Source organism: Borostomias antarcticus, assembly GCF_949987555.1.
Source record: "Borostomias antarcticus genome assembly, chromosome: 17".
In the NCBI taxonomy this organism is placed as follows: domain Eukaryota; kingdom Metazoa; phylum Chordata; class Actinopteri; order Stomiiformes; family Stomiidae; genus Borostomias; species Borostomias antarcticus.
This window is the reverse complement of record NC_140250.1, coordinates 20,444,167-20,456,921: the sequence shown is the minus strand read 5'-3', so window position 1 is coordinate 20,456,921 and position 12,755 is coordinate 20,444,167. Positions and strand designations below refer to the sequence as shown.

At 49.1% G+C, this 12,755-nt stretch overlaps 2 protein-coding genes across 2 annotated transcripts in view; one reads left to right on the top strand and one right to left on the bottom strand.

Annotated features, from left to right (window-relative positions):
• LOC311320347 (ADP-ribosylation factor-like protein 6) overlaps window positions 1-6,246 on the top strand; it is a gene marked incomplete at both ends in the record, with an annotated part of 6,386 nt that extends 140 nt beyond the window's left edge. The window contains 6 exons of the mRNA XM_084452078.1: window positions 374-435; window positions 551-619; window positions 715-809; window positions 1,206-1,335; window positions 3,438-3,493; window positions 6,221-6,246. Coding sequence (XP_084308204.1) covers window positions 374-435; window positions 551-619; window positions 715-809; window positions 1,206-1,335; window positions 3,438-3,493; window positions 6,221-6,246 — 438 coding nt within the window. The remainder of the gene's footprint in view (window positions 1-373; window positions 436-550; window positions 620-714; window positions 810-1,205; window positions 1,336-3,437; window positions 3,494-6,220) is intronic.
• A 926-nt stretch (window positions 6,247-7,172) lies between these two features.
• On the bottom strand, window positions 7,173-11,842 carry LOC311320346 (F-box only protein 47-like; the record flags this gene model as incomplete). Its single annotated transcript, XM_084452077.1, has 10 exons — window positions 7,173-7,279; window positions 7,444-7,603; window positions 8,335-8,477; window positions 8,758-8,907; window positions 9,469-9,642; window positions 10,075-10,183; window positions 10,316-10,393; window positions 10,753-10,829; window positions 10,967-11,128; window positions 11,671-11,842. The coding sequence occupies 10 exons, from the start codon at window positions 11,840-11,842 to the stop codon at window positions 7,173-7,175; spliced, it is 1,332 nt and encodes a 443-aa protein (XP_084308203.1).
• Window positions 11,843-12,755: the final 913 nt, after the last annotated feature.

Below are 12,755 nucleotides of genomic sequence, written 5' to 3'. Positions count from 1 at the left end.
CTAAATGTGATCATGATGATTTAGTTATTGACTAGTGGTTGATGTGATTGTGGCCTAGCTGTGGGTGGACAAACGCTTTCAAGTAGATCATGGGTTAGAATAGAGTCCGTGAGAATCAAAATCAATTAAATTGCACAAATCAATTAAATTGCACTGGTTCACTGCAGTCATTCACTGATTGCTTATTTTCAGCCAAAGGGCCTTTTTGGCCCAGTGGAATGGAAACATGTTAGTCAGGTAAAAATCACACAGACTTCACATTTCTCTCAGCAATGTTATTTGCCATTACTTGTCTGTCATTTGTGTGTGTGTGTGTGTGTGTGTGTGTGTGTGCGCGTGTGTGTGTGTGCGCGTGTGCGTGCGTGTGTTGCAGACCCAGAATCAAGACATAGTCCCAACTATTGGCTTCAACATTGAAAAGTTCAAAAGTTCAAGGTAATTAATGTAGGCTACAAACTTTTCCTACTGATGTAGGAAAAGTTATTTCAAGACTACCAATACAAACTCCTACTGTTACTAACATGTAATCTCTATCTTTCTTTCTATCTAGTCTTTCTTTCACAGTCTTTGACATGTCTGGTCAAAGCAGATACAGGAACCTATGGGAACATTACTACAAGTAGGCTAAGACAGAAATAAACTTTAACTTTTGAAGGATGTAGATCAACATCTCTAGTGTTGTCCTGTTCCTAATCATCTCTGTCATGTCCACAGGGAGAGTCATGCCATCATATTCGTCATCGATAGTGGAGATAAGCTAAGAATGGTCGTTGCCAAAGAAGAGCTAGACACTCTTCTCAACCACCAAGGTAACCTAACCCCCCCCCCCCCCCCCCCCCCCCCAAGTAGAAAAATAATACGTAAGCGATGCTCACCCAAACGTAAACGTCCGTAGAGATCAGAGGACAACAGTAGAAGGAATGCACCAAAATGTATGTTGTTAGTAAATCAAACGCTGGTAGTAAATCAAATTTAATTGATCACCAGAAAGGAAGTCACTCTTACAGCACTATACTGGAGCTGTCTAAAAGACATAGTGTGGGTGGTATTGACTGTGTGCACACTACTGTTGAACACATACATTTACCCAACGCCATGCTTAGTTATTAGACTAAACACGGATTGATGCATCAGACCAGTGAATATTATGGGATGTGCTGGGGATCATGTGTCTCCCTGGTCCTCCCTGGTCCTCCCTGGTCCAGACATCTGCAGCAGGAGGATTCCCGTGTTGTTCTTCGCCAACAAGATGGACCTGAGAGACGCCATGTCCTCGGTCAAGGTGTCCCAGCTCCTCTGTCTGGAGAACATCAAAGACAAGCCCTGGCACATCTGGTAGGTACACCCACACATCTGGTAGGCACACCGCACATCTGGTAGGTACACCCACACATCTGGTAGGCACACCGCACATCTGGTAGGCACACCGCACATCTGGTATGCCCTGGCACATCTGGTAGGCACACCGCACATCTGGTAGGCACACTGCACATCTGGTAGGCACACCCACATCTGGTAGGCACACCCACACATCTGGTAGGCACACCGTACATCTGGTAGGCACACCCACACATCTGGTAGGCCCACCGCACATCTGGTAGGCACACTGCACATCTGGTAGGCACACACATCTGGTAGGCACACCCACACATCTGGTAGGCACACTGCACATCTGGTAGGCACACTGCACATCTGGTAGGCACACCGCACATCTGGTAGGCACACACATCTGGTAGGCACACCCACACATCTGGTAGGCACACTGCACATCTGGTAGGCACACTGCACATCTGGTAGGCACACCGCACATCTGGTTGGCACACCACACATCTGGTAGGCACACCGTACATCTGGTAGGCACACCCACACATCTGGTAGGCACACTGCACATCTGGTAGGCACACTGCACATCTGGTAGGCCCACCGCACATCTGGTAGGCACACCGCACATCTGGTAGGCACACCGCACATCTGATAGGCACACCCACATCTGGTAGGCACACCCACACATCTGCTAGGCACACCGCACATCTGGTAGGCACACCCACACATCTGGTAGGCACACCCACACATCTGGTAGGCACACCCACACATCTGGTAGGCACACTGCACATCTGGTAGGCACACCCACACATCTGGTAGGCACACCCACATCTGGTAGGCACACCGCACATCTGGTAGGCACACCCACACATCTGGTAGGCACACCCACACATCTGGTAGGCACACTGCACATCTGGTAGGCACACTGCACATCTGGTAGGCACACCCACATCTGGTAGGCACACCCACACATCTGGTAGGCACACCGTACATCTGGTAGGCACACCCACACATCTGGTAGGCCCACCGCACATCTGGTAGGCACACTGCACATCTGGTAGGCACACACATCTGGTAGGCACACCCACACATCTGGTAGGCACACTGCACATCTGGTAGGCACACTGCACATCTGGTAGGCACACCGCACATCTGGTAGGCACACACATCTGGTAGGCACACCCACACATCTGGTAGGCACACTGCACATCTGGTAGGCACACTGCACATCTGGTAGGCACACCGCACATCTGGTTGGCACACCACACATCTGGTAGGCACACCGTACATCTGGTAGGCACACCCACACATCTGGTAGGCCCACCGCACATCTGGTAGGCACACTGCACATCTGGTAGGCACACTGCACATCTGGTAGGCCCACCGCACATCTGGTAGGCACACCGCACATCTGGTAGGCACACCGCACATCTGATAGGCACACCCACATCTGGTAGGCACACCCACACATCTGCTAGGCACACCGCACATCTGGTAGGCACACCCACACATCTGGTAGGCACACCCACACATCTGGTAGGCACACCCACACATCTGGTAGGCACACTGCACATCTGGTAGGCACACCCACACATCTGGTAGGCACACCCACATCTGGTAGGCACACCGCACATCTGGTAGGCACAACCACACATCTGGTAGGCACACCCACACATCTGGTAGGCACACTGCACATCTGGTAGGCACACTGCACATCTGGTAGGCACACCCACACATCTGCTAGGCACACCCACATCTGGTAGGCACACTGCACATCTGGTAGGCACACCCACACATCTGCTAGGCACACCGCACATCTGGTAGGCACACTGCACATCTGGTAGGCACACTGCACATCTGGTAGGCACACTGCACATCTGGTAGGCACACCCACACATCTGGTAGGCACACCCACATCTGGTAGGCACACTGCACATCTGGTAAGCACAACCACACATCTGGTAGGCACACCCACACATCTGGTAGGCACACCCACACATCTGGTAGGCACACCCACACATCTGGTAGGCACACCCACACAGACATGTGGACACACATGCAGGTTCAGATTAATTAGGCTACTTTTAGTAACTGTAGCCTATCTCTGTCCACAGTGCAAGTAATGCCGTGGAAGGAGAGGGTCTACAGGAGGGGGTCGACTGGTTACAAGGTATACGTAGTAGTGTGTGTGTGTGTGTGTGTGTGTGTGCGCGCGCACGGAAGAAAGAGTGATTCTTTTTCTTGCCAATTTGACAACCTCCCCTGAAAACGATTCTGTTTTGTTCCACTTCATCCATAGAGCAAATTGTGCAGTAAGTACTGTATCATGTGATTCCAGTGATGTGAGTGTGGTGGTCACTGTCCTGTGTTGTGAGTGTGGTGGTCACTGTCCTGTGATGTGGTGTGAGTGCGGTCACTGTCCTGTGATGTGAGTGTGGTGGTCACTGTCCTGTGTTGTGGTGTGAGTGTGGTGGTCACTGTCCTGTGTTGTGAGTGTGGTGGTCACTGTCCTGTGTTGTGGTGTGAGTGTGGTCACTGTCCTGTGTTGTGATGTGAGTGTGGTCACTGGCCTGTGTTGTGTTGTGAGTGTGGTGGTCACTGTCCTGTGTTGTGATGTGAGTGTGGTGGTCACTGGCCTGTGATGTGGTGTGAGTGTGGTGGTCACTGTCCTGTGATGTGAGTGTGAGTGTGGTGGTCACTGTCCTGTGTTGTGATGTGAGTGTGGTGGTCACTGGCCTGTGATGTGAGTGTGGTGGTCACTGTCCTGTGTTGTGGTGTGAGTGTGGTGGTCACTGTCCTGTGTTGTGGTGTGAGTGTGGTGGTCACTGTCCTGTGTTGTGAGTGTGGTGGTCACTGTCCTGTGTTGTGGTGTGAGTGTGGTGGTCACTGTCCTGTGTTGTGGTGTGAGTGTGGTGGTCACTGTCCTGTGTTGTGGTGTGAGTGTGGTGGTCACTGTCCTGTGTTGTGGTGTGAGTGTGGTGGTCACTGTCCTGTGTTGTGGTGTGAGTGTGGTGGTCACTGTCCTGTGTTGTGAGTGTGGTGGTCACTGCCCTGTGTTGTGATGTGAGTGTGGTGGTCACTGTCCTGTGATGTGGTGTGAGTGTGATGGTCACTGCCCTGTGTTGTGGTGTGAGTGTGGTGGTCACTGTCCTGTGATGTGGTGTGAGTGTGGTGGTCACTGTCCTGTGTTGTGGTGTGAGTGTGGTCACTGTCCTGTGTTGTGGTGTGAGTGTGGTGGTCACTGTCCTGTGTTGTGGTGTGAGTGTGGTCACTGCCCTGTGATGTGAGTGTGGTGGTCACTGTCCTGTGATGTGAGTGTGGTCACTGGCCTGTGTTGTGGTGTGAGTGTGGTCACTGTCCTGTGTTGTGATGTGAGTGTGATGGTCACTGCCCTGTGTTGTGGTGTGAGTGTGGTGGTCACTGTCCTGTGTTGTGTTGTGAGTGTGGTGGTCACTGTGTTGTGGTGTGAGTGTGGTCACTGTCCTGTGTTGTGGTGTGAGTGTGGTCACTGTGTTGTGGTGTGTTGTGAGTGTGGTGGTCACTGTCCTGTGGTGTGATGTGAGTGTGGTGGTCACTGTCCTGTGATGTGAGTGTGGTGGTCACTGTCCTGTGTTGTGAGTGTGGTGGTCACTGTCCTGTGTTGTGGTGTGAGTGTGGTCACTGTCCTGTGTTGTGGTGTGAGTGTGGTGGTCACTGTCCTGTGTTGTGATGTGAGTGTGGTGGTCACTGCCCTGTGGTGTGAGTGTGGTGGTCACTCCTGTGTTGTGTTGTAAGTGTGGTCACTGTCCTGTGTTGTGGTGTGAGTGTGGTGGTCACTGTCCTGTGTTGTGTTGTGAGTGTGGTGGTCACTGTCCTGTGTTGTGATGTGAGTGTGGTCACTGTCCTGTGTTGTGATGTGAGTGTGGTCACTGTCCTGTGTTGTGGTGTGAGTGTGGTCACTGTCCTGTGTTGTGGTGTGAGTGTGGTGGTCACTGTCCTGTGTTGTGGTGTGAGTGTGGTGGTCACTGTCCTGTGTTGTGGTGTGAGTGTGGTGGTCACTGTCCTGTGGTGTGAGTGTGGTCACTGTCCTGTGTTGTGGTGTGAGTGTGGTGGTCACTGTCCTGTGTTGTGGTGTGAGTGTGGTGGTCACTGTCCTGTGTTGTGGTGTGAGTGTGGTGGTCACTGTCCTGTGCTGTGGTGTGAGTGTGGTGGTCACTGTCCTGTGTTGTGGTGTGAGTGTGGTCACTGTCCTGTGTTGTGGTGTGAGTGTGGTGGTCACTGTCCTGTCCTGTGTTGTGGTGTGAGTGTGGTGGTCACTGTCCTGTGTTGTGGTGTGAGTGTGGTGGTCACTGTCCTGTGTTGTGATGCGAGTGTGGTGGTCACTGTCCTGTGTTGTGGTGTGAGTGTGGTGGTCACTGTCCTGTGTTGTGGTGTGAGTGTGGTCACTGTCCTGTGTTGTGGTGTGAGTGTGGTGGTCACTGTCCTGTCCTGTGTTGTGGTGTGAGTGTGGTCACTGTCCTGTGTTGTGGTGTGAGTGTGGTGGTCACTGTCCTGTGTTGTGGTGTGAGTGTGGTCACTGTCCTGTGTTGTGATGTGAGTGTGGTCACTGTCCTGTGTTGTGGTGTGAGTGTGGTGGTCACTGTCCTGTGTTGTGGTGTGAGTGTGGTCACTGTCCTGTGTTGTGGTGTGAGTGTGGTCACTGTCCTGTGTTGTGGTGTGAGTGTGGTGGTCACTGTCCTGTCCTGTGTTGTGGTGTGAGTGTGGTCACTGGCCTGTGTTGTGGTGTCAAGTAGAACAAGAGGAGGATGTTATAAACTATAAATGAAGTTTGATTTGATGAGGCAAACAAGTCTCAAAGGAAGTAGTAAGTAAAAGCTGTTGATTTAGCACTTCTCAGTGTTTCTCATTCTCTTTCCAGATCATATCAGAACAGCGAAGGCATGAAGACGTAGCGTGGAAAGTGCTGGTCAATGAGAGAGCAGACTATGCCCCCCCCACCCCCACCCCACCCCCCCGACCAAGACCCTCGCTGTGACTAGAAAGGAACCCAAACAGAACTCACTCACAGCACTGTTGGTGCCGTCTAAAGACAAGCTTAGCCTGGATGGTGTACTGACTGTGTGTGTAGACTTGTGTTGAACATATTTTTACCATTTGTCAGTTGATGCCGATTGTTTTGTATGGTGTGAAATGTGCTGAGATATTCTCACGTTAGAGGTGAGAATGTAAGAGCAGTTTACTGACTTTGTCTGATTAAATTCTCAGCTTGGTATTTCCTGAGTTTGTGTTAAAGTGATGACTTTTAATGCAGCCGCGAAAATGAGCTGATTGACCTTTTAGAAATTGATTTTTGAAACTTTATACTGACAAACTCTGAGGACAAACTGTAATTCAGCTCAATAAACTTCAAATGGCACTTTAATATTACAAAAACATCAATGCCTCATAACCGTAATGCAAGTTAAACATATTTGCGCAACACCAATAAATATAAATATTTTTTTATAAATAGAAAGCAATATACCAACATTTTTTGAGAAATGTATGCGTAGTTATAAATATGTATCAAATAAATATGTCATAAATATGTATCAAATAAATGAGTAACAAAACAAAATAGTTCAATGATTCTCGAGGAGAGCAGGCTACACTCGAGGACAAGACAACAGTCAAGAGTTTCTGATCCTAACAAGCTGTTAAATACATCCCTTCATAACTTAGTCACTCCAAGTCATGTGGTGTTCGTCCTTCCTTCCATCCCTAAACCCTCCCCCTCCACTCCTCCCACCCTCCGTCAAATCTCTCTCCCTCCTCCCATTCTCTCCTCCTCCCTCCTCCAAATCTCTCCCTCTTCCCCTCCTGGCCCGTGTTCATTCCTTCTTGAGGAACAAGTAGAGGATCTCTGTGTGGAAGTGAGCGCTGGCGTTCAGGAGCCCACAGAGCGTCTGGAACATCTCCATGTCCTCATGATGGTTACCTAGGACACGGAACCTTACATAGAAACACTGCCTTCTGCGATAGCAACGCTTGAAAACAGCAGATATATTATCACACACGATACATTCAGATTGCAGCGTTTGTGCCGTCAAGGATTTGACCCGTTATCCTGACGACATCCAGACGGTACCAGTCCCAGCTCACCTGCAACGAGGACCTCGTACATCTCCATGCTGACCTCTGAGAAGGCGTTCTCCAGGCTCTGGATGAAGGACCACTTCTCCCCCGGCGTGGGGAACACTTGGCACAGCTGTTGCACCATCTTCACAGACCAGTTCATGTAGTATCCATCCTTCTCACAAACCTGGGTGCAGGAGCAGTACGTTTCATTTAAGGTCGCTGATCCGCCATGTAGAGCTCGGCGCTTTAATCTTCATCTCACAAGGCAAGACCCCCAAGCCTCAGCAGCAAACAGTACAGTAGTTATTAGAAAGATTAGGGACGAGGAAACTGGACTGTTTAGTGGGTACAACGTATGACAAAATATTCTCATTTTTCTACCACTAGGAAAACAAAAATATCAAGTAGCCATGCGTCTAACCCTGGTCAAGCAACTCCTGCTTATTTAATACTGACAACAAAGTGCAAAAATCCAAAGTTTCTGCACTAGATGATTCTGTCGAGTTTTATTTTATTTTACTGATAAAAGATGGAGATTTGGTACTGAAGATTCAATGGCCGAGGAGAAGGAGTACGCCGGAACAGAATCATAGATCAGACTTGATCAGATTTATTGAGTACAACAGCGTACGAGATCCCGGCCAATCACAGACAGTGTGCTCAGTGTGATCAGACCAACTAGCATTGAGTTTGTGCAGCTTTATAGTCACGGCGTGGCTGGATTCTATACATAGTTCAGTCTTACGCCCTTATCCATTGTGTGCATTAGTGCCCTTGGCTTTTACTGTTTGCACCTGGTCTGCTAGAGTCTTGACCATATGTGTCCTAGAGATGGGAATGGCTTAAGAACAGCAACAATAGACAGGACTAGTCTTCAGAAAAGAGTCATCAGAAAACCTCTTATCAGTGTCTCACCAGTATGAGGTAGACGATGAGCCGTGAGATCTCGAAGAGGCGTCCGTTGAGCGCCTTGCTGGCCAGCATGCTGTAGCATATGCTGTTACCACAGAGGATCAACATGCGGGACACACTCTCCACATTCCAGGCCTGGGGGAGGACTGGGGGGGCGCAGGCAACACACATGGCCCTATCACAGCACAGCCACTCAATGATAGGAAACATCAAAAACATGGTATTTTTAACACAGTTATTGTTCTGTCAGTGCTCACTAACAACAAGAACAAAAATAAAATAACATGACGCCTATAAAGTGAACCTGGGAGACAAGGTGATAGAATGTACAGCATAACGGAGAAGAACGTGTGGTTGGAGCAGTACGGTGGTACAGCTCAATCACCCACTCAGTCTAGTTCCACAGTTCTACGGCCGCTGTCATACCTGTGAGCTCCTCCAGGATGGCCAGCACAGTGACGCTGGTCCAGTCTTTGGCCTCCAGGTCGCTGTGCAGCAGGATCACAGCCTTGGCCAGGTCCCACAGGGCACTCTGGGTCACGCCAGACCCTAGGGGCTCCTGCCAGTCTGGAGAACCTGGAGGGAGGGAGAGCGTTCAGCTCCGTCAGGAGAGTCCAGGGAAGATTACACCCTGCGCTTCCTGGCTCGGAAAAGCACATTTATCATTGTTTTCCAAACGCATTTCAATTGCTCTATTGACTTCCATTGCAGCCCACTGCGCGCCTGCAGGACAACTGCAGCTAGCAGAATACCGAGGCAATCAGGGAAATTATAGTCTTTGTACATGGTTCAGGTTCATGGTTCAGGTTCATGGTTCAGGTTCATGGTTCAGGTTCATGGTTCAGGTTCATGGTACAGGTTCATGGTTCAGGTTCACGGTTCAGGTTCATGGTTCAGGTTCACGGTTCAGGTTCATGGAAGATAAACCGCGAATAGGCCCTCAAGTCCTGAATAGCAATCATATCTTTTAAATGTTTGTAGTACATAGGTTATATAGGTGTGTGTGTGTGTGGGGGGGGGTACGTATGTTTGTTAGTGTGTGTGTGTGTCTGTGTGTGTGTGTGTGTGTGTGTGCACGTATATGGAGTACATCTGTGTGTGTGTGTGTGTGTGTGTGTGTGCGTATGCGTTTCTCACCGTCGGCCAGCGAGGGACCATACAGGATGAAGAGCAGCCGGGCCTGGCTGACGATGGGCCAGGGTTTGAGGATGCGGGTCAGCCAGAACAGTGTGTCCCTGCGCTGCTTCCACGGGTCCAGCAGAACCTGACGACAGAACCGGCGGATCTGCAGCTCCAAGACCTGACACGCACCTGGGAGGGAGAACCGGGGACATAGGGTTCTCTTCTTCACTCTCATCCGTCTATTATCTCTCTCTCTCTCTCTCTCTCATAGTCAGTTACTCACAATCTCTCCTTCTCTTTCACTCTTTATCACCAAAGTCACTAGGTATAGGTATAGGTACTGCATTTGTAACGCGCTCCCCATCCAGTTGTTACACTGGCCCGGAGCGCCATTCACACACCAATGGCGGCAGCTGCCATGCAAGGCGCTTGCCTGCTCATTGGGAGCAATTTGGGGTTCAGTGTCTTGTCCAAGGACACTTCGACAGGTAGTCAGGAGGAGCCGGGATTCGAACCACCGACCCTACGATCACTGAACGACCCGCTCTACCAACTGAGCTATACCGCCGCCCCCACTCTCTATTTCTCTCTCTCTTCCTTACTTTCTCTCACACACAGTACCTGGCTTTCCTGTGACCGCTAACTGGATGTTCTTGGGGAGGTTTGTGGAGTCGCACAGGAACTTGAAAACTCTGTGGCACTCCAGCTCGTCCCAGCCGGCTATCAGAGTCTGCCGTTAAAAAAAAAGAGCAAAGAAACGCTTAACAATGTTGCCTTTTACTCCAAAACAGCGTTACATCTCGACAAATGTGACCACAGTAGAATAGCTGTGTTCCCCTGGTTCTCTGTGTATTATTCTGACCTGCAGAACCACTCCGTAGCTGGAGAACCCCAGGCAGGGTACGGAGGTAGAACACTGCTCCATCATAACACAGGGAACCTGTGAGACAGGGAGGAACAGAATGTCATTGTTAGTCTACTTACAGTGACTGTTATAGAATAAGTGAATTTCAAGATTTGTTTGTAAACACATTATACGTGTTAGAAAGTAATTGCTGAAAACGTGGAAAGTCTGCGCACTTTGTCAGACTGTACTGTCTATTTCGTGAGTACGTCTCTTTGTTTACTGTACCACCCTAAAGGGAACCCATGACTGTTCATTTAAACCAGGAGTTGTGCACACTCTCACACTTTGTTTTTTTAAGACATGCCAATGATGTTACATACAACAGTAGAAGTTTAAAGTGTTCTTAGGCTAGTGTCAGTTCCACGCACAGCTCAACTGACCTCTCGTCTTACCTGAGAGAACATGCCATACATAAACTTTAACCTGTCCCTAGTCGGTAGCAACAGGGTACATCTCTTGAACAACAAGCCTGAGCAAAAACAAAAGGAATGTTTCACAATGACTGCTGGGCGAGTGAGTGCATGAGTGAGTGAATGAGTGCGTGTGTGCATGCTTACGTGAGTGTAAGTGAGTGAGTGATGGAAGAGTGAGTGAGTGAGCTCTCACCCAGAGCTTTGTAGTGGTCAATGGATGACATCTCCTCAGTGGAGGTGCCGTGATGGAAGCTGTGGGTGATCCTCCTGTTTCTCCAGGCCAGGGTGGAGATGTGCTCCATGATGTAGCTGCTGATAACCTTGGACACCATGCTGAACACGCTGATCTCCAGCGCTGGATCATAAACAGTAGGAGGCATATCAGTGTAGTCAGGGATGTGTCAAATGCAGGAGACATCTATGTTTAATGTAAATTGTTTTGTTTGGCTTGTAGCCTACTGTACATGTCTTATAAGCCCATGTGGAATTAATGTGTTTGCCACGGAAATCAATCAATCAGTGGTCATGTGGTCATGGGGCGGCTGTGGCTCAGTGGTAGGGGGGGTCATCCAATGATCGTAGGGTCGGCGGTTCGAATCCCGCCTTCTCCTGTCCACATGTAGAAGTGTCCTTGGGCAAGACACTGAACCCCAAATTGCTCCCAACGAGCAGGTTAGCACCTTGCATGGCAGCTACCGCCATTGGTGTGTGAATGTGTGTGTGAATGAGAGGCCATTGTAATGCGCTTTGGATAAAAGCGCTATATAAGTGCAGTCCATTTACCATTCATGTAGCTATTGTACACGTGTGTTCATCAATATAGTTTGCCATCGAAGATTAGCCCATTGGGACAAAAATAGAAAGTAAAAAAGTGTTAACTTGTTTTATCAAACCCACCACAGAGTTTGTCCAGGATAATGTCAAACACCTCATCGGGCAGCCTCTCAAACACGCCGCCGCTGGAGGTCTGGCTCCGGGTGGTGATGGCTCTGACGGGGTAGGGATGCCGGGGCGACCGTCTGCGCTGGTACTTGTGGGTCACCGTGAACTTCCCGGAGACTGTCGCCATCATACGCCTGGACCTGGTCCACAGAGAAGCTGGCCATCAAAGGTATTGCTAATAGGCCCTGTGCACCGTGTGATTTTTTTTCCCAACCAACTTCTGCCATAACCACGCCCTCGCGAGTTTTCATTGGGTTAGGGTTAGGGTTAGGGTTAGGGATAGGGTTAGGGTTGTCCAATGAAAACTCGCGGGGGCGTGGTTATGGCAGAAGTTGGTTGGGGGGAAAAATGACGCCTGTGCACCAGCTTCACTACTTCCTGAAAGTCACTTGGCTTCTTTATTTCCTGTCCTATATGATTGGATTAAGTGATTAATCAGGTGTGCGCTGGGTCTGCCGGTCACACCTGATTAATCACTTAATCCAATCATATAGGACAGGAAATAAAGAAGCCAAGCCAATTCGCAGGCTCAAAACTCATCTCTTCAAGAAGTACTACAACAATCCTCCCACCTAAGCACTTATTATATTATATTGCACTGTATTTTAGATTGTGATTCTTGCACTTTGCCTTCAGCACTAGATTATGCTCTTAGTCACTTGTTTTAGAGAGAAGATGTACTTGTCAGTTCTGGCAAGTAGTAGTACATTGGCTCTTCCTACGTTAAATGCAATTATTGTTAGTCGCTTTGGATAAAAGCGTCTGCTAAATGACTGTAATGTAATGTAATGTAAAAGTGACTTTCAGGAAGTAGTGTAGCTGGTGCACAGGGCCTATTGAGCATGCTAGCTGGTGCTACAGCTGAAGACATGAGCTTAGCAGTTACCTGGAAGTGAACTGAGTAAAGCAATTTAGCTTAGCTAGCTAGCTTCGCTACATTACGCAGGCTGGCCCACAAGCTTTCCTCAATGTAGTTTGGCAATTGGTTTAATAAGCAAAAATGTATGTTTACAGTCAAATATAATTAAGTCTATAATTTA